The sequence below is a fragment of the Bacillus rossius genome, chromosome 3, assembly GCF_032445375.1.
Source record: "Bacillus rossius redtenbacheri isolate Brsri chromosome 3, Brsri_v3, whole genome shotgun sequence".
Classification (NCBI taxonomy): Eukaryota; Metazoa; Arthropoda; class Insecta; order Phasmatodea; family Bacillidae; genus Bacillus; species Bacillus rossius.
In genome coordinates, this window is record NC_086332.1 from 129479438 (window position 1) to 129503040 (window position 23603).

At 38.9% G+C, this 23603-nt stretch overlaps 1 protein-coding gene across 1 annotated transcript in view; it reads left to right on the top strand.

The window, feature by feature from the left end:
• LOC134531377 (pancreatic triacylglycerol lipase-like) overlaps positions 1 to 14499 on the top strand; it is a 558452-nt gene extending 543953 nt beyond the window's left edge. The window contains exon 7 of the mRNA XM_063367079.1: positions 14330 to 14499. Within this exon, the coding sequence (XP_063223149.1) occupies positions 14330 to 14499 (170 nt within the window). The remainder of the gene's footprint in view (positions 1 to 14329) is intronic.
• Positions 14500 to 23603: the final 9104 nt, after the last annotated feature.

A 23603-nucleotide genomic window follows, 5' to 3' on the forward strand; every position in this document is an offset into this window, starting at 1 on the left:
ATTACCTACCAGAGCTAGTATGGCCCTTATCGACATATCAAATTTATTTTTTTATGCAAAATACATTGGAAGCGCTGTGATTCGAACCAGCGCAGCTCTGATCTCAAGGTTGGAAAACATACGCCTTTAACCGCTCGGCTATAGAGACATTTACCAGACTGAGAATAAAATAAGGTATATAAAAAAATAACATGCATATCAGGACTTGATTTTTTTTAAATTTTAAGTAATAATAGAACTACATGTTCAAGACAGATCCACCATCTTGTAATAAGTCGTAACTGTTGCAATTATCGTTACGCCAGCAATCATTAAAATCCGCAATTTTTATGTTAGAAAATCGGGAAAATTTTTAAAAATCATTAAAAAAAATTATTTAATCGAATAAATAATAAAAATTTAAAAACCACTGTTGCAGTTATCGTTACGGCCGCCATCTTGGATTATATAAATGTTGCATATTTCGTTACACCCGCCATCTTGGTTGAGTACCATGTCATTCTTACACTTTATGTTACGACCACCATATTGGATCCTATTAATGCTGCAATTATCGTTATGGTCGCCATTTTAAAATTTAGTCGTCATCTTGAAAATCCGTAATTTTAATGCTAGAAAATCGGGAAAAATCCCAATATTCGTCAAAAAATTAACTTATTAGAATTCTGATTGATTATATCGATTCCCGTCCTTGGTTCGCAACCGTTAAGAGCATACAACCGATCCTTCCTACACGGAAGCTACCTAGAGCGGCCTCACTCCACCAATACCAAGGTATACATCGTCAGCTGGTATGACATCATGTCCGCCATCTTTTCTTAGTCCGCTGGAGACCGTCATCTTGTTTTCGTCTGCTAGAGTGTGCAGGCGTCATGTTAGTACAATTTTATGTTCACCATAACTTTAACCTCGACTGTAGGCATTGAACTTTGTCATTGACCCTGTACTTTGTCCTTGACATTTGACCTTGACCTTGACCTTGAACTTTGACCTTGACCTTAAAATTTGACCTTGACCTTGAACTTTCACCTTTACCTTGAAATTTGACCTTGACCTTGATCTTTGACTTTGACCTTGACGACCATCATGGATCCGACAGTTTATGTTTAGTACATGCTACCAGGAGTACCTACCACATGCTAGTGGTCATTGCCACCATCTCTTTTTTGTCTGATGGAGGACACCATCTTGTGTATACTCGTCTTACCATTCTAAGCCGCTGCAGTGCAGTAATCATTTATTATTACCGAGGTGCTCCCGCCATCTTGAAATTCGGTCGCAATCTTGAAATATTGTAATTATTTAGCTAGAAGTGCGAGGAAAATTCCAAAAGTACCCGAAAAAATCAATTATTAATTTACAAATTGAATCGATGGATTCCTGTCCACGGATCGATTCCTGACCAGTGACAGTTGTAACTAATTATTAAATAAATTTTATATTCTGTTTTCCATTACCTTTCGTGGTGTTTATTAATCATTCACTCTACGAAAAACAACTCAAGTCAATATACCTGACCAACAAATTAATACAGTGCCGATTAGCCTATTATGAAAGTCTAATTTTTCAATAATCTGAATAACCTATAAGCCGTTCATGTACAAATCCACACATATAGATCAATTGCCTTCAGTCCAAAGAGACCGAGTCATGTCATTATCAGACGTATAGGCTAGTCATTTCAGGACCGCATGTCCTTCGTCGTTAGCTAATTATATTCAATTAATCCATCGTGATATTTTTATACATTCTAAAGGACCAAGTAACCTTGAAAAATATTTTAGTAACACCAAGAGGTTTTAAACTAGTAAATATTCAATCACTACATTTTGTACTACGTGCAATCAACAAAAAGGAAGCACCGACAAAGAAAAGGCAGCACCACAAACGAAAAGGAAGCACCATCAACGAAAAGGCAGCACATTTGGAAGCAAGGACAACGAAAAGGCAGCACCGCCAACGAAAAGGAAGCACATTTGGAAGCATCGTCAACGAAAAGGCAGCACATTAGGAAGCAACGACAAAGAAAAGGCTTCACCACCAACGAAAAGGAAGCAGATTTGGAAGCACCGACAAAGATAAGGCAGCACCACCAACGTAAAGGAAACACATTTGGAAGCACCGACAACGAAAAGGCAGCACCGGCATCGAAAAGGAAGCACATTTGGAAGCACCGTCAACGAAAAGGCAGCACCGTCTACGAAAAGGCAGCACATTTGGAAGCACCGACAACGAAAAGGCCGCACAGGCATCGAAAAGGAAGCACATTTTGAAGCACGGACAACGAAAAGGCAGCACCGCCAACGAAAAGGCAGCACATTTGGAAGCACCAACAACGAAAAGGCAGCACCGCCAACGAAAAGGAAGCACATTTGGAAGCACCGTCAACGAAAAGGCAGCACATTTGGAAGCACCGACAACGAAAAGGTAGCACATTTTGGAAGCACAGTCATCGAAAAGGTAGCACCATCAATGAAAAGCCAGCACATTTGGTAGCACCGACAACGAAAAGGAAGCACCATCAACGAAAAGACCGCACCATCAACGAAAAGGAAGCACATTTGGAAGCACAAGTTACGAGAACTTAGTCTTAATTAGAAATCTGAATACAAGAAAAATAAAACATTAAATTTTTATAATTGCAATTATTTATTTCTTTACATTATACAAATACAAGTAAAACAAGCCATTATTGTATGTAGCCAGCTTTCCTCATTTCTTTGGGTATGAATGATATTTCTTTGATGCACGAATAGTTTCCTGCACAAAGCGAGTCATGTAGAAGTCTTAGCCGGTCAACCAATATGTTTGGATCGTTCCATGAAGTGTAATCTTCGATCTTGCCTGCTTTAGTTGCTTCGTCACAGTCTATACCTTTGACAACAGCCGCAGAGTCGCTGTAGCAATAACCGTAGAAGGCATCATCTTCACCCAGATGACCGTAAGAATTCGATGTCGATGATGTCGAAGCGTCTTCATCGTCTTCATGCTTCCTTTTTAGGAGTCCATCAATTTTACAAAGTATAATACCCCAAGTGTCTTAAAGAATAATGAAATAATAAGGTTAAAAGATTTGGAAGCTTTGATTACTGAGGCCCTCAATTAATAACTATAAAAGTCAACAACAGAGGCGACACTAGAAGTAAACAAAGAAAATTTAGGGACTCCCTACAAATACTTGGGAGTAAAAGGATCGTTATTATATATTAAATAAATAAAAACAACTGTTACGTCTATAGACTTCCTTATTTTATTAATCATTGTTCTTTTTTTTTTTTTATAAATTAAATTTTCCTTAGTAAAGACTGTTTTTCATTGATAAGTGATCTTATTTACATAACTCACAATTACACTTATTATATGATATTCCTTAACGTTATTTACGATAGGGCCGGCCCTCAATGTATAACAAAATTTAAAATATTTAAAAACAAGAATGATTTTAACATTAGTAACTTTAAAGATTGTACATATAGTCCTTCCAAAACATAATATAAATTTCTTCTCCTCGAACTGCCTTTTACTGTCCGCTGTCTTAACTGGGTTACACTAATCTTGGGTTCGTAAATAAAAAGATAGAATTATGCGGGTATCACCCGGGGCTGTAGGTAGACGGTGATCAAGGTAGTAGGCCTAATGATGTTGGATTCTGCGCAGGAACCGACTCCAGAGGTTCTGGCAGAGGATTTTGGTTGCCCCAAACTTGGAACCCTGTCTGAAACAAAAGTCCAAATTCCAAAGAATTAGACCTGTTTCCAGACAGTATACTTAAATGGCGCAAAAGGCCAATAGAGGGAAATAAAAGGGGGGGGGGGGGATGACGTCAAGACTTACCAAAACAGCGTGTTGGTCCTGGCGCTCAGGAGAGGGCGTCTCGTCTCCGCAAACTCGAACCACGATTCGCGGTAGCCACGGAAGTCATCATGATTAATTAAAAAAAAATAATTTATATAAAAATACTAAGTTTCTCTACATTCAACTAAACTACTGACTGGTTAATAATTTTAGCTAGGGACTCCATCCCTTTAGTCTGAGAAGGCTACATAATATACGATGTCGATGATTCGCAGACGATCGCAGATACAAACGGTACCAGTCAGTCAGGAGGCGCGCACCGAAGTAAGTTCAGAGCGCGATATCACCTGAATATCATAAGCGCGGGGTCTCTAGAGAATGGGAGGGGGGGTAGGCTCTGAGCCGAAAATTACCGAGTCCACCCGAAGGTGTCCGGCATAAAAAAATTAGATCTTACTGGAGTGACTGCGCGACTGAGGCGCTATCTTTTGGTGGCGAGAGGAAGTACTAATAAATCGACTAGTGACCGACGAGAGTGTCAAGCTAGGGGGTTAATGGAGTAACCAGTGGTGCCACCTAGCGGCCTGAGACATAAGGAGGGGAGAGGTTGTCGTTACCTCCGCGCGAGCGCGGTAGTGTCGGTGCTGCCGACGCCTCACCAGTGGCATTAGTTACCACAGCCGTCGCTAGGTGTCGTTAAGGTGCAGAATCGTAACTGCGGCTGCTAAGCCTGAGATGGCCTTGAATTCGGTTAACGCACTCGAGCGGTCGTCGCTCCTAGCCACTTCTGAGAAGAGAGGGTGGGTGAGCAGGCGGGGGTGGCTTCAAAAAACGCATGGTCTGTGGGACACAAGGCCCACGGGATCCTCCTGTCGTGTCTTGCTGCTAGTGAACCTTATACCGATTCGTGACAGAGTTAGCAGGGCTCAGCACTGCTTCACAAGCTGCTCTTAGCAAAAGGAGACCCGCGAAGAAATAACGTTACCGGCTCCGACGTGCCTGGAGGCGGGAGAAATATTAGCCAGAATGCTAGCCTAGCATGAGGCTGGGAAAGAAAATCAGCTCGCCTCTGAGAACAGAGGCTGAGGGCCTGGCCGTAAAGAAAATAAGATGAGAGAAAAAATAATAATATTTCCAAAAATATTTAAGATTACAAAATTTTTAAATAAAACGTGCCTAAATACTTAATACACGGCACAAAAGTAGGAAAGATCTACTTTGTAAAAATGATGGACTCCTAAAAAGGAAGCATGAAGACGATGAAGACGCTTCGACATCATCGACATCGAATTCTTACGGTAATCTGGGTGAAGATGATGCCTTCTACGGTGATTGCTACAGCGACTCTGCGGCTTTTGACAAAGGTATAGACTGTGATGAAGCAACTAAAGCAGGCAAGATCGAAGACTGTGGTGGTGTCCTGAGACCGAAACGATGGAAACATCGTGATATATTAAATAAATCGGATCAAGCTTGTGATGATCATTGTCTCGATAATGAAAGTTACCCCGAGGATGGTGTTAAAACGGAAGATACCAGAGAAAATAATATTTATAATAATCAAACAAGTAAGATGGTGGTAGAAGAGACTAATTACACTTCATGGAACGATCCAAACATATTGGTTGACCGGCTAAGACTTCTACATGACTCTCTTTGTGCAGGAAACTATTAGTGCATCAAAGAAATATCATTCATACTCAAAGAACTGAGGAAAGCTGGCTACATACAATAATGGGTTGTTTTACTTGTATTTGTATAATGTAAATAAATAAATAATTGCAATTATAAAAATTTTATGTTTTATTTTTCTTGTATTCAGATTTCTAATTAAGACTAAGTTCTCGTAACTTGTGCTTCCAAATGTGCTTCCTTTTCGTTGATAGTGCGGTCTTTTCGTTGATGGTGCTTCCTTTTCGTTGTCGGTGCTACCAAATGTGCTGGCTTTTCATTGATGGTGCTACCTTTTCGATGACTGTGCTTCCAAAATGTGCTACCTTTTCGTTGTCGGTGCTTCCAAATGTGCTGCCTTTTCGTTGATAGTGCGGTCTTTTCGTTGATGGTGCTTCCTTTTCGTTGTCGGTGCTACCAAATGTGCTGGCTTTTCATTGATGGTGCTACCTTTTCTATGACTGTGCTTCCAAAATGTGCTACCTTTTCGTTGTCGGTGCTTCCAAATGTGCTGCCTTTTCGTTGACGGTGCTTCCAAATGTGCTTCCTTTTCGTTGGCGGTGCTGCCTTATCGTTGTCGGTGCTTCCAAATGTGCTGCCTTTTCGTTGGCGGTGCTGCCTTTTCGTTGTCGGTGCTTCAAAATGTGCTTCTTTTCGATGCCGGTGCTGCCTTTTCGTTGTCGGTGCTTCCAAATAAGCTTCCTTTTCGTTGGCGGTGCTGCCTTTTCTTTGTCGGTGCTTCCAAATGTGCTTCCTTTTCGTTGGTGGTGCTGCCTTTTCTTTGTCGGTGCTTCCTAATGTGCTGCCTTTTCGTTGACGGTGCTTCCAAATGTGCTTCCTTTTCGTTGGCGGTGCTGCCTTATCGTTGTCGGTGCTTCCAAATGTGCTGCCTTTTCGTTGGCGGTGCTGCCTTTTCGTTGTCCGTGCTTCAAAATGTGCTTCCTTTTCGATGCCTGTGCGGCCTTTTCGTTGTCGGTGCTTCCAAATGTGCTGCCTTTTCGTAGACGGTGCTGCCTTTTCGTTGACGGTGCTTCCAAATGTGCTTCCTTTTCGATGCCGGTGCTGCCTTTTCGTTGTCGGTGCTTCCAAATGTGTTTCCTTTTCGTTGGTGGTGCTGCCTTATCTTTGTCGGTGCTTCCAAATCTGCTTCCTATTCGTTGGTGGTGAAGCCTTTTCTTTGTCGTTGCTTCCTAATGTGCTGCCTTTTCGTTGACGATGCTTCCAAATGTGCTTCCTTTTCGTTGGCGGTGCTGCCTTTTCGTTGTCGTTCCTTCCAAATGTGCTGCCTTTTCGTTGATGGTGCTTCCTTTTCGTTTGTGGTGCTGCCTTTTCTTTGTCGGTGCTTCCTTTTTGTTGATTGCACGTAGTACAAAATGTAGTGATTGAATATTTACTAGTTTAAAACCTCTTGGTGTTACTAAAATATTTTTCAAGGTTACTTGGTCCTTTAGAATGTATAAAAATATCACGATGGATTAATTGAATATAATTAGCTAACGACGAAGGACATGCGGTCCTGAAATGACTAGCCTATACGCCTGATAATGACATGACTCGGTCTCATGGACTGAAGGCAATTGATCTATATGTGTGGCTTTGTACATGAACGGCTTATAGGTTATTCAGATTATTGAAAAATTAGACTTTCATAATAGGCTAATCGGCACTGTATTAATTTGTTGGTCAGGTATATTGACTTGAGTTGTTTTTCGTAGAGTGAATGATTAATAAACACCACGAAAGGTAATGGAAAACAGAATATAAAATTTATTTAATAATTAGTTACAACTGTCACTGGTCAGGAATCGATCCGTGGACAGGAATCCATCGATTCAATTTGTAAATTAATAGTTGATTTTTTCGGAGACTTTTGGAATTTTCCTCGCACTTCTAGCTAAATAATTACAATATTTCAAGATTGCGACCGAATTTCAAGATGGCGAGAGCACCTCGGTAATTATAAATGATTACTGCACTGCAGCGGGTTAGAATGGTAAGACGAGTACGCACAAGATGGTGTCCTCCATCAGACAAAAAAGAGATGGTGGCAATGACCACTAGCATATGGTAGGTACTCCTGGTAGCATGTACTAAACATAAACTGTCGGATCCATGATGGTCGTCAAGGTCAAGGTCAAAGATCAAGGTCAAGGTCAAATTTCAAGGTCAAAGTCAAAGTACAAGGTCAAGGTCAAAGTACAAGATCAATGACAAAGTTCAATACCTACAGTCGAGGTTAAAGGTATGGTGAACATAAAATTGTACTAACATGACGCCTGCACACTCTAGCAGACGAAAACAAGTTGACGGTCTCGAGCGGACTAAGACAAGATGGCGGCCATTATGTCATACCAGCTGACGATGTATACCTTGGTATTGGTGGTGTGAGGCCGCTCTAGGTAGCTTCCGTGTAGGAAGGATCGGTTGTATGCTCTTAACGGTTTCGAACCAAGGATGGGAATCGATATAATCAATCAGAATTCTAATAAGTTTTTTTTGACGAATATTGGGATTTTTCCCGATTTTCTAGCATTAAAATTACGGATTTTCAAGATGAAGACTAAATTTTAAGATGGCGACCATAACGATAATTGCAGCATTAATAGGATCCAATATTGTGGTCGTAACATAAAGTGTAAGAATGACATGGTACTCAACCAAGATGGCGGGTGTAACGAAATATGCAACATTTATATAATCCAAGATGGCGGCCGTAACGATAACTGCAACAGTGGTTTTTAAATTTTTATTATTTATTCGATTAAATAATTTTTTTAAGGATTTTTAAAAATTTTCCCGATTTTCTAACATAAAAATTGCGGATTTTAATGATTGCGGGCGTAACGATAATTGCAACAGTTACGACTTATTACAAGATGGTGGATCTGTCTCGAACATGTAGTGCTATTATTACTTAAAATTAAAAAAAAATCAAGTCCTGATATGCATGTTATTTTTTTATATACCTTATTTTATTCTCAGTCTGGTAAATGTCTCTATAGCCGAGCGGTTAAAGGCCTTTTTTTTTCAACCTAGAGATCAGAGCTGCGCTGGTTCGAATCACAGCGCTTCCAATGTATTTTGCATAAAAAAATAAATTTGATATGTCGATAAGGGCCATACTAGCTCTGGTAGGTAATGGAACATCGACCTTATGTGTTGAGACAGAGCGACGCTGGCGCTATCTAGGAACAAACAACATAAACAAAGTCGATGGTATCCAAGATGGCGGCCTGCAGTGGAACAGAAAAAAAAATCAAGAGCGCCGCTGGCGCTATCTAGGAACAAACAACAGAAACAAAGTCAACGGTATCCAAGATGGCGGCCTCCAGTGGAACAGAAAAAAAAATCAAGAGCGCCGCTGGTGCTATCTAGGAACAAACAACAGAAACAAAGTCAACGGTATCCAAGATAGCGGCCTCCAGTGGAACAGAAAAAAAAATCAAGAGTGACGCTGGCGCTATCTAGGAACAAACGACAGAAACAGAGTCGACGGTATCCAAGATGGCGGCCTCCAGTGGAACAGAAAAAATCAATATGGCGACAGAGACGAAAATTTCATCATGAGTGGGGCGCTCGATCTAAAGATGGCGGATTTTAAAGATGGCGACCGTGACCTAAGGTAAAAGCACCTATTATGAGACCTTTCCTAATATGAGAACCTAGACTTTCTCAGCCGGGAGCTCCTGAACTCTAGCGGACAATACACTAACTCGGTGCAGTGAACGTTTTCTTGCGTGTGTATTGTTTTCATTAGCGAGCGAATGTGTAGACAAGCGTGGTTACCTATTTTGTGTTTTACGAGCTATCGAGTTTTCCACCGAGATTACAGAAACGGCTTACATATAAATCAAGGTAAGGTTACTTGTTATAACATTCATACACGATCATTGCTATATAGATGAGTGGTTATGTGCATGCTAGTGAGATTGTGTTTTGTGCACTTTTTGTATCCGCAACACAATGTCTTTTGTTGCATATTGATGGCTCCTATTATGAGACCTACAGAGTACCCTTTTATGGGATACTATCTCATATTAGGAACCGGGTCTCATATTAAGAGCTTCCTGCTAAATAAAGTATTATGCATTTAAACATCAGAATATCATTTAACTATCGCCTTGTTACAATACAATGATTATTTATTATGTTAAAATGTAATTAAATTGCTTCATATCTAGTATATAGTAATATAATTCTCGTTATTAACAAACTGTAATGACATATATCATAATTAATGCTAGTCTTAGAATATAAATTCATAGTCATAAATTAACAGTTTTCTTTGCCTAAAATGACATTGATTTGAACTTTATTATTACCTTTCATATTAATGTTTTTCTTTTAGATGGATCCTAGCCGAAATCCGAAAAGGAAGAAATGGGACAAGGAGCAGATGATCCTAGCTGTCAAAGCTGTACAAACAGGTACTATGGGTTACAAGTCAGCAGCGAAACATTTTGGGGTACCAAAAAGCACAGTGGAAAGGTATGTGAAAAATACTGAATTGCGTTCTGATGATTTGGTAAATGTGCCATTAGGAAGAAGGCCTACATTAAGCTGTAAACTAGAAAATGAACTTGTAACATACTGCATTGAGATGGATAAAAGGTTTTATGGGTTGAGGAAATGTGATATTAAAAGGATGGCCTTCCAACTCGCCATTGCTAATGGTATCAAACATCCATTCTCAGAAAAAAATAAATCAGCTGGTAAGAAGTGGATGGGTTCTTTCTTAAAGCGTCATCCACAGTTGTCATTAAGAGTTCCCCAAGGCATTTCTCACGCCAGAGTAAAAGGTTTCAGTCCTGAAAATGTAAAAAAATTTTTTGAGCTCTATGTAACTGAATTTGACAAAATTAAAGGCCGTCCTCACAGGTTGTACAATGTTGACGAGACTGGGGTAACTGTGGTACAGCACAGAGCTGAGATGGTAATATCCCTGAAAGGAAAACGAGAAGTAGCTGCACTGACATCAGCTGAGAGAGGGTCACTCATAACAGTCGTTACTTGCATGAATGCAGTTGGTTCTTTTGTCCCTTCATTGATAGTGTGGCCAAGGAAGAATATGAAAATAGAACTCATGGATGGGGCACCAGCTGGTTCTATTTGGGGATGCCACCCTTCTGGATGGATTCAGGGGGATTTGTTCACAAAGTGGTTTGATCATTTTATTGAATATACAAAGCCATCACTTGAAGACCCTGTTCTTCTTGTTCTCGATGGCCACTACTCACACACCAGAAATGTTGATGTGATACGATTGGCTAGAGAGAACCACGTATCAATCATTTGTATCCCTCCTCACAGTTCACACAAAATGCAGCCACTGGATGTAGGCTTCATGAAGCCACTGAAAACCTATTATGCCTCAGAAATACAGTATTTTTTAAGAAACAACCCTAACCGTATTGTAACACCACTCTTGGTTGCAAAGTTGTTCAGTGCAGCATATCAACGAGCTGCAACAATGGAAATAGCTGTCAATGCATTCCGCAAAACAGGATTGTACCCATTCAACAGTGATGGGTTTCGTGAATGTGACTTTGTAATTCACAGTTGTCAAGAAATTCTTGATAGAGATGTTCATACCAGTGCAACTATCATCGCCACTTCGAATGACACATCAACTGGTGCAGGACCATCTAATTCTCACCCTGTTCTGCCTATGGATCGCCCACATTTTTCTGGCACAGGGCCTTCTGATGATAGTCCTGCTCAAACTATGGACATCACACCTATCTCTCCTAAAGACATTAAGCTACTTCCTAGTCTTTCAGCAAATTTACAAAGCCGAAGATGTGGCAAAGCATCTGTAATAACCTCATCGCCTTACAAATCTGATCTCCTGAAGTTTGTAAGTTTGAGAAGTTTGAGTTTGGAAAGAGCAACAACAGCAAAAATTAAAAAAGAAGCTGCATGGAAATGTCATAAAACCCTGACGAAAAAACCTTCTGCCAACTCACAAAAGACAAGATCACGAAGTTGTACAAGAAGATTAATGGAACAATCCAGCAGCGACGAGTCGGATGATGATTTCGACATCTTATCAGATAGCTCTGGTGAAGAAGACAACGATGCTGAGTGCCTCTTCTGTGGATGCATATTTTCAGATGACAAACATGGCGAACAGTGGATACAGTGTATTGTCTGCTGTCGTTGGGCTCATGAACATTGTGGTGCCACTGACAGTCACTTTGTGTGTCCTCAGTGCCAAAAGAGGATAAAGAAATAATGTGTCCCATATTAGGAAACCTTTTTTTTCCTTTGGAAAAGTGCAGTGTCTTCCTTTTTTTGCATAGGACGTAAATTTATTAGTTTAAAACAATATGTATATATTGCATTTTATATTTAAACATATCAAGTGATTTATTAGATGTCAAATGTTAATTTATGTTCACTTAATAAAAATATATGAATTTTATTTAAAAGGGGTCCCATAATAGGTGCCTTTACCTTACTTGTCCCGTTACGCCGTGTACCGTTATGGTGTGTCCCGTTACACTGCATCCCAGATGGCGGATCCAAGATGGCGTATACAAAATTGCCGCCGGGGTCAAGGTCAAGGTCAAAGGTCAAGGTCAAGGTCATCCAAGATGGCCGCCGTGACGTCACAATCAAATTTGGCGGACCGACAATCATCAATCCACCGCCTGCCGCCTGGCGCCGGACATACATTCATATACTACTTGTAAAAAAAAAAATGTATTTTATTTAAAAAAAGCGTGGAGTGCTTTTTAAGATATTATCAAAATGATAATCCTTCTACTCATATATGTCAGTTTAATAATTATTACTATTGACACCATGCACCCCACGTTTTTTTAAAAATAGAATACATTTTTTTATTTTACACTATTTTAAATTAAATTTATTAAAATTTATTTTATTTTTTTTAGTTTGATTTTCTATAAAAGCGTGTATTTTAGTTTTTTAAACTGTTATTTATTCATGCACTCGTTGGGTTTGAACCTAAGACTCTGAGCTCCATTGCATAAGTATATGTTTGAAAAAGTTTTATTAAAATTTTATTAATTTAATTTTTAAAAATTTTATAATTTTTCTTAAAAAGTAGGTAATAAATATAGATTTACAAGATGGCTGTTGTAACGGAAATTACACCGGTGAAGTCATAATCCAAGATGGCGTTCATAAACCTAGATGGTGTCAAAGGCTTATTAGAGTCTATATACATGGATGCTTAAGCCTCTTTTAGGAATTTGTATTCTTTCTCAGTCAAAAAGTATTTTGAGGTTTTCGAAACCCTAATTTTTGAATTGTGAAATTTTTCTAGAACTTTTGGTTGGATATTTTTTTTTTTTTTAAAAAGGAAATTTTTACGATTTTTGGCGATTTTGGGTAAATGTAGGCTGATTTTGGCTAATTTTGAAGGTCAAACGTCAAGGTCGAGGTTCTCCAAGATGGTGGCCGTACACACAGCTCCACACCAAGAAACCCTGTACACACAGCTCCACACCAAGAAACCCTGTACACACAGCTCCACACCAAGAAACCCTGTACACACAGCTCCACACCAAGAAACCCTGTACACACAGCTCCACACCAAGAAACCCTGTACACACAGCTCCACACCAAGAAACCCTGTACACACAGCTCCAAACCAAGAAACCCTGTACACACAGCTCCACACCAAGAAACCCTGTACACACAGCTCCACACCAAGAAATCCTGTACACACAGCTCCACACCCTTAACCGTGTCCCAGGTTGCCCTATTTTATACGACGGGCGAGGCTTAATCCACCTTAAATGGTGAATGCGTAAACCATTACACTGCCTATGTTCACGCAACTGAAATATATTAACCTGGGTTATAATATTAACGTTTAAAAATCTAGCTTATCTTCGTTACACTCCACTTTTCAAACTGGCATACCGATTAATAAAATTTATTCACGTCACAAATGTCACATAGGAAAGTGAAAAAACCAGGTATTCTCAGAAAAATGGGCTTAAATAATTTAGATATTTTATTTCTATCTCCTATAGTATTACAGCTCAATAAAATGATAATCAACCCCTAAATAGTTTCCAGTTTACGAAACGCTACCCCTACCTATTTGACGATTGTGCACAATCTGAAAGTATGATATTATAACATTTATGAATTGAATAACTTATTTACTTAGTCCGTTAACTTTATTGTACTTTAAAATATTGTACAATCTCTCTCAGATAGGTTGTTAGCTATTTTGAAGAAAGCTGTGATAAAAAAAATACATTAATTGTAATATGTACTTGTAATATTCCTTTTTATATATTTTAATACTGTACCTGTGGTTTATTAATAACACGTTCCATTTTAATTGCTTTATTTTCATAGTCACCTTATACTTTAATAGTCGTAATTACATTATAATTACGTTAAAATGTATTGTCGGAATACAATAATAATCAATTTAGTTTTAGCAGAATGAGATGATTTATACCAAAATGTTGATTTTTTTATAAAACCAAATTGGTTGTTTGAAATTCAAACTTTGAATGATGAATTTTTAAAAATAATTTCGTAATTATTATGAAATGTCTAATACACCTCTAATAACCACTAAAGTTTGGTGATTAATTTTTCTTGTGATTTAATGAAACAAAAAACCATATACCTACAAATTAAGATCTTATAATTTAAATTATCTGAATGGCAAAACTCGGTATTTTGTTCGGTTTTCGGAGTCTGATCATGTTGACTAGCAGTGTCTCGAGAGTACAGAGTGTGTCTCAATACAGATACTTCGTGGGAGGCTGGTTTTAATGCTGTGCCCTACGAGATCAGCGCCTGGGCTCAATACTCCCGCATTTCGTGAGTGTGAGTAGTTTTCTGTGATCTATGTTCTACTTTGTAGGCTTGGACCCCGCAGGAACGCTGTTTGAAGGGAACTCTTCGGAGCTCCATCTCGACTCGTCTGATGCCGCATTCGTCGACATCATCCACACTGATGCAAGGCCACTGATCCCAAATTTAGGATTAGGGATAATCAAGCCATACGGTAATATTGTTTCCAGGTTTAAATAACTATGGTTTGTAAACATGTTTCCAAACATAGTACACAATAAGTTTTACAATTGAGTCGTATAGTTCCAAAACCTGCCTTCTCCCCAAAAATCACAAAATGAGTTGGTGGTACTGGCACCTTCTGTTTTTGAATTCGCATCCTTTGATGTTGTCAGATTATTCCAAAAAAAATCTATTCCTTTTTTAAACACCATAGCAAATCTAAGTTTTTTTCCAAAAACTGCCTTCTCCTTTCTAAATTAGTTCCAATACATGCCTACTTCAATTTATTCCAAATGCTGCTTTATCCTCATTTTTAGAAGTCTGCCATATCCATTTCTGTTCCAAAACATGCCTATTTAAAGATTATTATTATGAAACTACCAATGGTTCAGAACAATTGTATTTTTAATAATTTTTTCTTTTCTAGGCTGTACATTCTGGCTGTATTCGAATTTATCACATTCATTTGTTGCAGAAAAGAAATCATGTGTTCCTATGCTCCTGAGTTATATCTGAAAGAAGTTTGTGCTGTGATGTAGATTAAATAGTGTTTTTCTTCATAAATCTCACATAATGGACACACATTCTGAACTAGATGTTTCTGTCATCAAAACTACAGAACGGGGGAGGAAGAGAACAAGAGATCCTGCAAAGTGGATAAAAAACATAAAGAAAGTAGAAAGGTAAGTATTGTCGCCACCAATGGGTGAAATATTATTTGCAAGCTTTTGTTTTGAAAAATCACATTATAAAACATTAATATAAATATAACTATAAAGAATATAAATACTTATTACATTTGCAATTGTACAACTCTAAAAATGTCATTTATTTTCAGATACACGTCCAAGTGTCCACCAAAGCAGCCCGAATGTGGTCACAAATCAAACGCATACAAGTGCTGCACATTGACAAAAAGGGATGTAAATCATTTCAATGCTCTTTTCTACAAGACACCAAATAAACTTGTACAGGATTATATTATTATTAAGTACTGCAGTGCATCGTTGCCGAAAAGAAAAAGGGCAGTAAAAGAAGGAAGTTCACGTAAAGGTATATCAATAACGTATTACGTTAAGAAGGCAACATTGAGACCAGGAGAACCTGGTAAGATTCCTGTCTGCCAAAAGACATTTTTAGGCATTTTAGGAGTTAAAAAGACAAGAGTACAAAACATTTGTAAGAAGCATTTCATGAAATGTGAGGTGTTGAATGAACGCCGAGGTGGGGACACCAGGTCGAAAGCTTATGAACCAAAGCGCAAATCTATTGCACAATTTATTGAGCAATTAAAACCACTTGAATCCCACTACTGCAGAGGTAAAAGCAATAGGCATTATTTACCAAGCGATTTGTCGATCAATAAACTGTGGAGAATGTATAATACCCAGTGCACTGAAGTAAGTTTGAAAGTAACAAAATCTTTTTTCAGGAATTATGTTAATAGAAACTTCAATATAGGTTTTGGCCAGCCGGCAATGGACGTTTGCTCTCAGTGTCTTCAGTTAACAGAGCAAATTAAACGTTGCCACGACAGTGAAAAGAAATCTGAGCTGATAATTAAGAAGCGAGTACATTCAATGCGAGCTAAAGCATTTTTTCAGCTTTTGAAAGAGAAAAATGAGGAAACGCTTGTTCTGTCATATGACTGCCAGAAAAATAATGTTTTGCCTAAAGTACCAGACCAGTCAGCGTACTATAGTCGACAAATATTTATATTTAATTTTACTGTTTGCAGAGGATCATCTCGAGACACACTGGATAAAGGGAATGTATTTGTTTATTGTTGGACTGAAAAGGATCATCCTAAAGGTGCGAATGAAATAGCAAGTGCTGTATATCATAATTTATGTTCATATCCTGTGAATCCTTCTGTAAATAAGGTTAGGTTATTTGCAGATGGGTGCGGGGGACAAAACAAGAATGGTATTATCGTCGGAATGCTTTCAAAGTGGCTTCTTTCTAAGGCACCAAAAAATGTGAATACCATTGAACTTATATTTCCCGTGACAGGTCATTCTTTCATGCCTGCAGATCGACTGTTTGCTCGTATTGAGAAAGTGATTAAACGGAAGGATACGATAATTGAACCATGTGAATACATGCAGATATTTTCTGACCATGGAACTTTACATTGCCTAGGTTCTGCCGAATGCCCAGTCTATGATTGGAAAACAGCTGTGAGTAACGTCCAACTACCACCTGGGAAATGGCACTTCAAATTCAAACCTAGTAAACGTATTATCCTCAGTAAGTCTAAGAAAAGCTCTTTAGTGCTTGTCAGGGGAGAAGAAGCATACAGAAGTGACATTTTATGTGTTAATAGGTCCATTGTTAAGAAACATAATTCAGTACAAGAAATTAGCGCCTTAGTGCTCCCATTCTGCAAAAACAGAATAAAAAAGGAGAAGGTAAAAGATGTTTATAAGTTGCTTGAAAAACATTTTGGAGATTTGTGGCAAAACCTGCCAGTGCTTTCATTTTACAAGAATTTAGATAGTGGTAATAATGATGAGGATTGTTCATACCAGGAGCACGAGTTTTGTGAAGGTGGCTATGAAGAAAACGATTTGAGAATATAAATATTTTTTAAATATGTATATTCTTTACAATGAAAGTGTAACATTGAAAGTGCTTTTATTTTAAGCTACATTTGTTTGACAGATTGTAACTGTATTTTATAGTAATATTTATGTATAAGATATTTAATTGCATGTAATTGTAACATCGTCATGTCTATAGAGATACGTATTTCTTGATGACAACTTCAAATTTTGTATTTTCAAAACACCTCAAAACCTAAATCTGAAAATTTAAGTTTTCTTGTTATTTTCAAAAGCTGTCATATCCATGTGTGTTTATTCCAAAAGTTTCCTAACACCACTGTTAATTCCAAAACATGCCTTCTTCAATTTTGATTTCATTATAATGCTCACAATTAACATTTTTTGAACATTTAGCTTTGAAAAAACTGCCCTTTGATTCATTTTATTTTGATATAAACACAAATCTTGCTAAATTTATTGTGTGATCAATATGAATACGTTTTCCTTGATTATTGTAAAAACACCAAATGTGGAAAAGGCAGGTTTTGGAACTATACGACTCAATTGTTAAATAACCACAGAAAATGAAACATGATTATATTGCTATATATAATTATTATGTATGTAACAGGCCTAAAAGTAAGATGGATTAAACAAGTATAATGTTGCCTTTATGACATATGACAAGCTACAGATAAATGTTAACAATAACATATCTGTATTTCAACTCTTTTTTTTCCAATTGTTGTCTTAAACATCAATGATGAAACGAGGACTCTAGATTTTTGTGTATTTTATAATGACTGGTACTGATACGAAATAAAATGTCCCACTTTGGTTATTGCCAAAAAATCTGCAAGGTTTTAATAGGTTGTGATATGAAATACAATATGCCCCAATGCAGGAAATTTTAGGTGTTTTCCTGTCATAATTTGATGTGTGGTACATATCCTATTGTTTGGCAGCTATCAAAAGGACAGCCAGATTTTAAAAAGTCAAAATATTACAAAAATATATATTAAATGCCTATCTTTTTTATTTATTTGTAATTTTACTGTAAGGTTTCTTTAAGAAAAAAACCTAGACTTTGAATTCAGTTTACCATTGGTTATTTTACTTGATGTGTTGATGGTTGATCAGTTCATTCATTGCCTTCCAAGGTATGGAGGTGAAGTTACAACACAGCACATAGTCCTGAACCGGGGAAGGAAATTTTCTCACAAGTGATAAATTCCTGACCTTGCCAGAAATTGAACACGAGACCTTTGGCTCACCAGCCATAACATCTGCCCTACCATAAACTTACAACAGTAACTACGAAACCCAATAGAAATTTTCAATGGTTCCTGTTGTGTGCCCAATATTTTTCAGTGCCATTAGATTATGTTGGTTTAAGTTGTAAGACAATGACTACATTGCAGTTATGTGGTTTCTATTGGGTTAATTACAACACAACAAAAGGATTTCAGTATATTTGGGTATCTTTTGTCAAAACTTGCTAAAGTCAATGGTTTTTATTATATTCTGATGTAAAATATATTGAGTCTTAATTGTTGGGTTTTGTTGGTTCTGTAGAAATAAAGTATGATAATATTTGTTGTTGTTTCCTAGTAGATTTCATTAGATTCTGATTGTTGCTTCCTGTGGTAAGGCATTCTGATGGTTTCTGGTGTGTTTTCCATGGGATTTTGTTGATATTTTCATATTATAGTATTTTCACTGAACACTGATCGGTCTTGTATTCCATTCTATTATAATGTTTTTATTGAATTTTGTTTATAATTGATGTTCTCTAGTTCCTTCCATTGGTTTCTGTTGGTTATTATGATTTTTGCTGCAATGGATTCTCTAGGTTCTAATTGTTTTCTAGTGTGGTATATATTGTTTGATAGTATTTAAAATTGTGTTCTGTTAAATTTCGTTGGTTTGATTGTTTTTAAGTATTTTAAATCGAATTTTGTTCGGTTTTGTTGTAAAACATTCTGTATTATTCTTTTGTTTTGTAGTGTTTTCCATTACATTTTCTTTGTATTTTTTGGTTTCTGTTGGAATGTATTATTTTGGCATTTGTTGTTTTCTAGTTATTCCAATGATAGTGTTTTTTTTTAAATATTTTTAATGATAATCTATTACATACACTGTAAAGTATTCTGTTGATTTTTGTTGTGAGTTATTTTTTTTGGGGTTGTGTTAATTTCAGTGAGTTTCAATGTATAATGATGTTTTATAGTGCTTTAATTTAATTATTTTTTTGTTGGTTTCTGTTCTCTGTTGCTTAAGATAATGTTGGGTTATGTCGTATTTGTGTATTCCATTGGATTATTTTGGATATTGGTTGTTTATACAGGGTTATTTTTATTTTTTCCCTCGAGTTTCACTTTGATTTCTGTATTTTTTGTTGGTTTTGATGTTTTCAAACAGATAGTGTTTGAGTTTGTTGGATTTATTGTACTAATTTTTTTTTCAATTCTATTTTACCCCATTATTAGTACAGGTTAAAAATCATAAAATGGTACATTTTTTAATGACATTAAACAACAAACTACAGAACAAAAACAACAAAATGAAATGGAAATAGAATCAGTACAAAACAGAAGAAATAACTATATCTTTAATCATAACAAATTGAAACATTTATAAATAAAAAACGACAAAATGCAATATATCAGAAATCAATCAAATACTAAGAAATTAAAAAATTAAACTTTTAAGAGCGAAGTGCGCGCACACGAAGGTGTCCGGTGCGAGCAGCGATGACGAGACGCCCCCCCCCCCCCCCTAAACAGTCAGCTGCGAGTGGAACACAGTGCCCACTGTACACCGCGCTCAGAGACGCGGCACGCCTGCCAATACCGCGGCAGAGACAAACTGCTGGTACACACGAGCAGCATCCGCCATTAAGGCCCTTCAAGCCATCTGCGCAGCACTCCGTCCTGCCGCGGTGTTCGCCACACGCCCAACGACTCCCTGCTGCCAACCTGCCTGTCGTCAACTGCTGGTTCCTAGAGAACCAGCAGAAGCGCCTGAAATGTGACGCGCTTGTCACAGAAGTCCCGCAGACTTGTGACACTGACAAAGTCCGTACCCTAAGGGAATTTGCCATCATGCAAATTCGTGTCAACGATTAACCGATGGCCCAGTGGCCCCAGCCAGTGCAGTGAATGCCAGCGATTTAACCACGTCAGCAAGGGCTGCAATGCCCATCCTGTCTGTGGGTGGTGCAGTGGCCCACACCGGGCAACCCAGAGCTCAAGAAATGTGTCCATTGCAAGCTGCAGCACCGTGCAAACTACAGAGGTTGCAGGGAGTACAATAAGAGCCGCAGACCGCCCTCCCCCGCCTCCAGGACTGTAAACAGAGCGCGCGAACCAGCGAGCAGCAGCAACAAGGCCCCTCAGGCCCCTGTAGTCCACCGAAGGCCGAATCCCTGGGCTATACGCTCGGCCAGTACATGGCCCAGGCGGTAGGCAAGGGGTTTTAGGGCCCTCCAGCACTACTGAGCGTCCAGCTACAATTAGCTGGACTACCCTGTGATTGCCAACAATCCCTTGCAGCGCAGGCGACGGCAGAAGCAACCAAAGCAGCTGAAGAAAAATTGTACTGGCCATAAAAATGGCAATGGCAGGCCCCAACCGTCTGGCGAAGACAAGCTGCTGGCAACGAAGCAAGTCCCAGCTGCCCCCACCCAGACAAAACCCGCACAGGCCCCGCAGCAAGCAGCACCTGTCGCCGCAGAGACCATGGCAGTTGACGCAGCCCCAGCATTACCAACTGCCCCACCCACACCCACCACCAAAACGGAAGTGCCACAGCTGGAGGATGTTCAATCCATCATCCAGGACAATGGGGCCATTAGGGCCAACGCCCAACTGCAGAGTGCCATCGGCCCACTCTGCCAGCTAATGGTTATTTGGCTCGATCCAGCCAAATCCGTGGATAAGATCCGTGCCACCATGGATTATGCCTGTGCGCTTGCCGATGCCATCCATGGCGGCAACTAACCTGGCCCTGGGTTGCAACACAACCCCGGCGAGTAGTTTTAAGTTACACTTCCTCTTATTCTGGAATGCACGCGGTATTAAAACTAAACTACCGGAATTTATTTATCACCTTCACAAATATAAAATAAAAATAGCTGCTATAAATGAAACGCACCTAATACCGACAGAGAGACTATTTTAAACTATGACATTTTCAGGCCCGACCGAGACGCTAGAGGTGACGGAGTAGCCCTGGCATTCCAAAACAGCATTAGGCACTCTGCTGGCTAGCTACCAGATTTTCAAAATTTAGAAGCAATATGAATAAACCTAACTGTAAACCACCAACATATTAAACTAATCTCAATGTATGCGCTCCTTGGTAGGTCCCTCAGTGTGGCACATCTGGACGCCCTGTATGGGGCAGCCCTGAGCTTCCTCGCTCTAGGTGACATAAATGCGAAACACCTAGAGTGGAACTGCAGGTGCACCACAGCAAATGGTAGGCTACTCTATGCCCACCAACTAAGTAAAAATTATCATATCCATGCTCCCTTAGAGTGTACACACAACCTGGGCAGATTCAATGCCAGACCAGATATTATAGATATCGCTGTTAACAAGCGTGTCAACACGGGATTCGAACTCAAATTTGTACACGACATGTCATCGGACCATTTCTTTGTCTACTTGATTTTAGACGATGCATCCTTAGAATCAAACACACCGCGGATAGTCGGGGACTATAAAAACTCAGACTGGCCAAGTTTTAAAACTTATATAACAATTAATTTACCTGATGCGGCCGAAATTAACAACGAAAACAGCGAAACTTTAGAAACCGCGATAACTGAGTTTACAGCAAAAATTCAGGAAGGCATAAACCAGTGCATCTCAGAAACAGAAGTTAGGCTAGTACATGATGAACTGCCAGCATATATCCACGAACTAATATCGCTAAAAAAAACACGCTCTGTCGCGAACACACGCGTAGACGCATGCAGAACACAGAAAGTCAAATAAACGAGCTCAAGCGGTTATTTTAGACGAAATTACACTGTGACGAAGCAGCCAATGGGAAGCGAAAATCGCGCACTTTAACATCAAGGACGGTAGTACCTGGAATATGACCAGGAGATTTTTAAATAAATTGGAAAACCAATAACGGTCTAGTCTTTCAGCCCGGCGACAAGGCACAAGCATTCGCTGATGTACTGGAGACTGCCTTTCAACCCAACAAGCAGCCTTGTGACGGGAAATTCACAGCGCAAATCTAACGCGAGCTTCGCGTAGCATTGCGCCAGCCCACTGCTTCTAAACCCACGAATACACAGGCACAGGATGTCAAGCGAGCTATCAGGAAAATGTAGCGGCGAAAAGCCCATGGGAACGACAGTTATTATAACAGGATTATTGTGTTAAATATTTACAAAATTAAGCCTTATAATATTTAGCTGAATGCATAAACGCAATGCTCAGACTAAATTTATTTCCCTCTCAGTGGAAAGAAGCTAAAGTGATAGTTTTCTACAAGCCAGCAAGGACAAAACTAATGCGCCAGAATTATAGGCCGATAATTTTTTAAGTACTGTGTCACAAGTCTATTAGTGTATAATTTACACTGTCTTAACCGACACATACATGAACACAACCTACTACCAAATAAACAGTTCGGCTCCCACAACATTTATTCGACAATAAACCAGCTTGTACGTATCAGTGAGGAAATTACCAGTGCTTTTAACGTACAGAACTATGTAGTTGCAACATTTCTAGATGTTCAGAATGCCTTCGACAGGGTATTTTATGCGGGGCTAATCTACAAGCACTACCAAGCAGAATTTCTAGACTGCTACATCAAACTAGTCGCGTCCTACTTAGCAGACATGACCTTCACAGTGTCCACTGAAGGAGCTACGTTTGACCTTAAGCAAATTAGAGCAGGGGTTCCACAGGGTTTTATCCTAGGCCCAGTTCTATTTAACATGTATGTCAGTGACATGCCACGCCCAGTACACAGACTAGTAAAGCTAGTCTGCTATCAGACGACACTGTACTGTATAGTGATACCACAATCTTCAGCTAGCCATGAATAGACTACAGTTTGCACTAACTGAGTTTCAGGAGTGGCGCACAACCTGGCGCATAAAAGTAAACACAACCAAATCAGAAGCTATTGAAGAAAGAAATCTGTTTGTTCGACGACCAAATTTCTCACAAAGACGTGGTTAAATACCTAGGCCTCCACATGGATAGTAAATCGTTCTGGCATCATCATATCGATGCCAAGCGAGGCCAAGCTCAGGTTATAATGAGCACACTGTGTCCAGTTATGAGCAGGCAATGTGGAGGCACAGTAAAAAATAGCTTACTGCTCTACAAAGCGTTCATATGCCCTATAATAACCAATGAAACCGCTGTCTGGGCAACTACAGCTAAAACACACAAATTGAAACTTCAGGAATTCAGAATAAATGTATTCGAATCTCCACAGACGCCCCAGTGTACTACTGCCCAGTCGAAGCATTGCATCGCGAAACTTATACTTTGCAAAACTTCTACACTAGTACCACACATACTTTCTTTTATAAAAAAA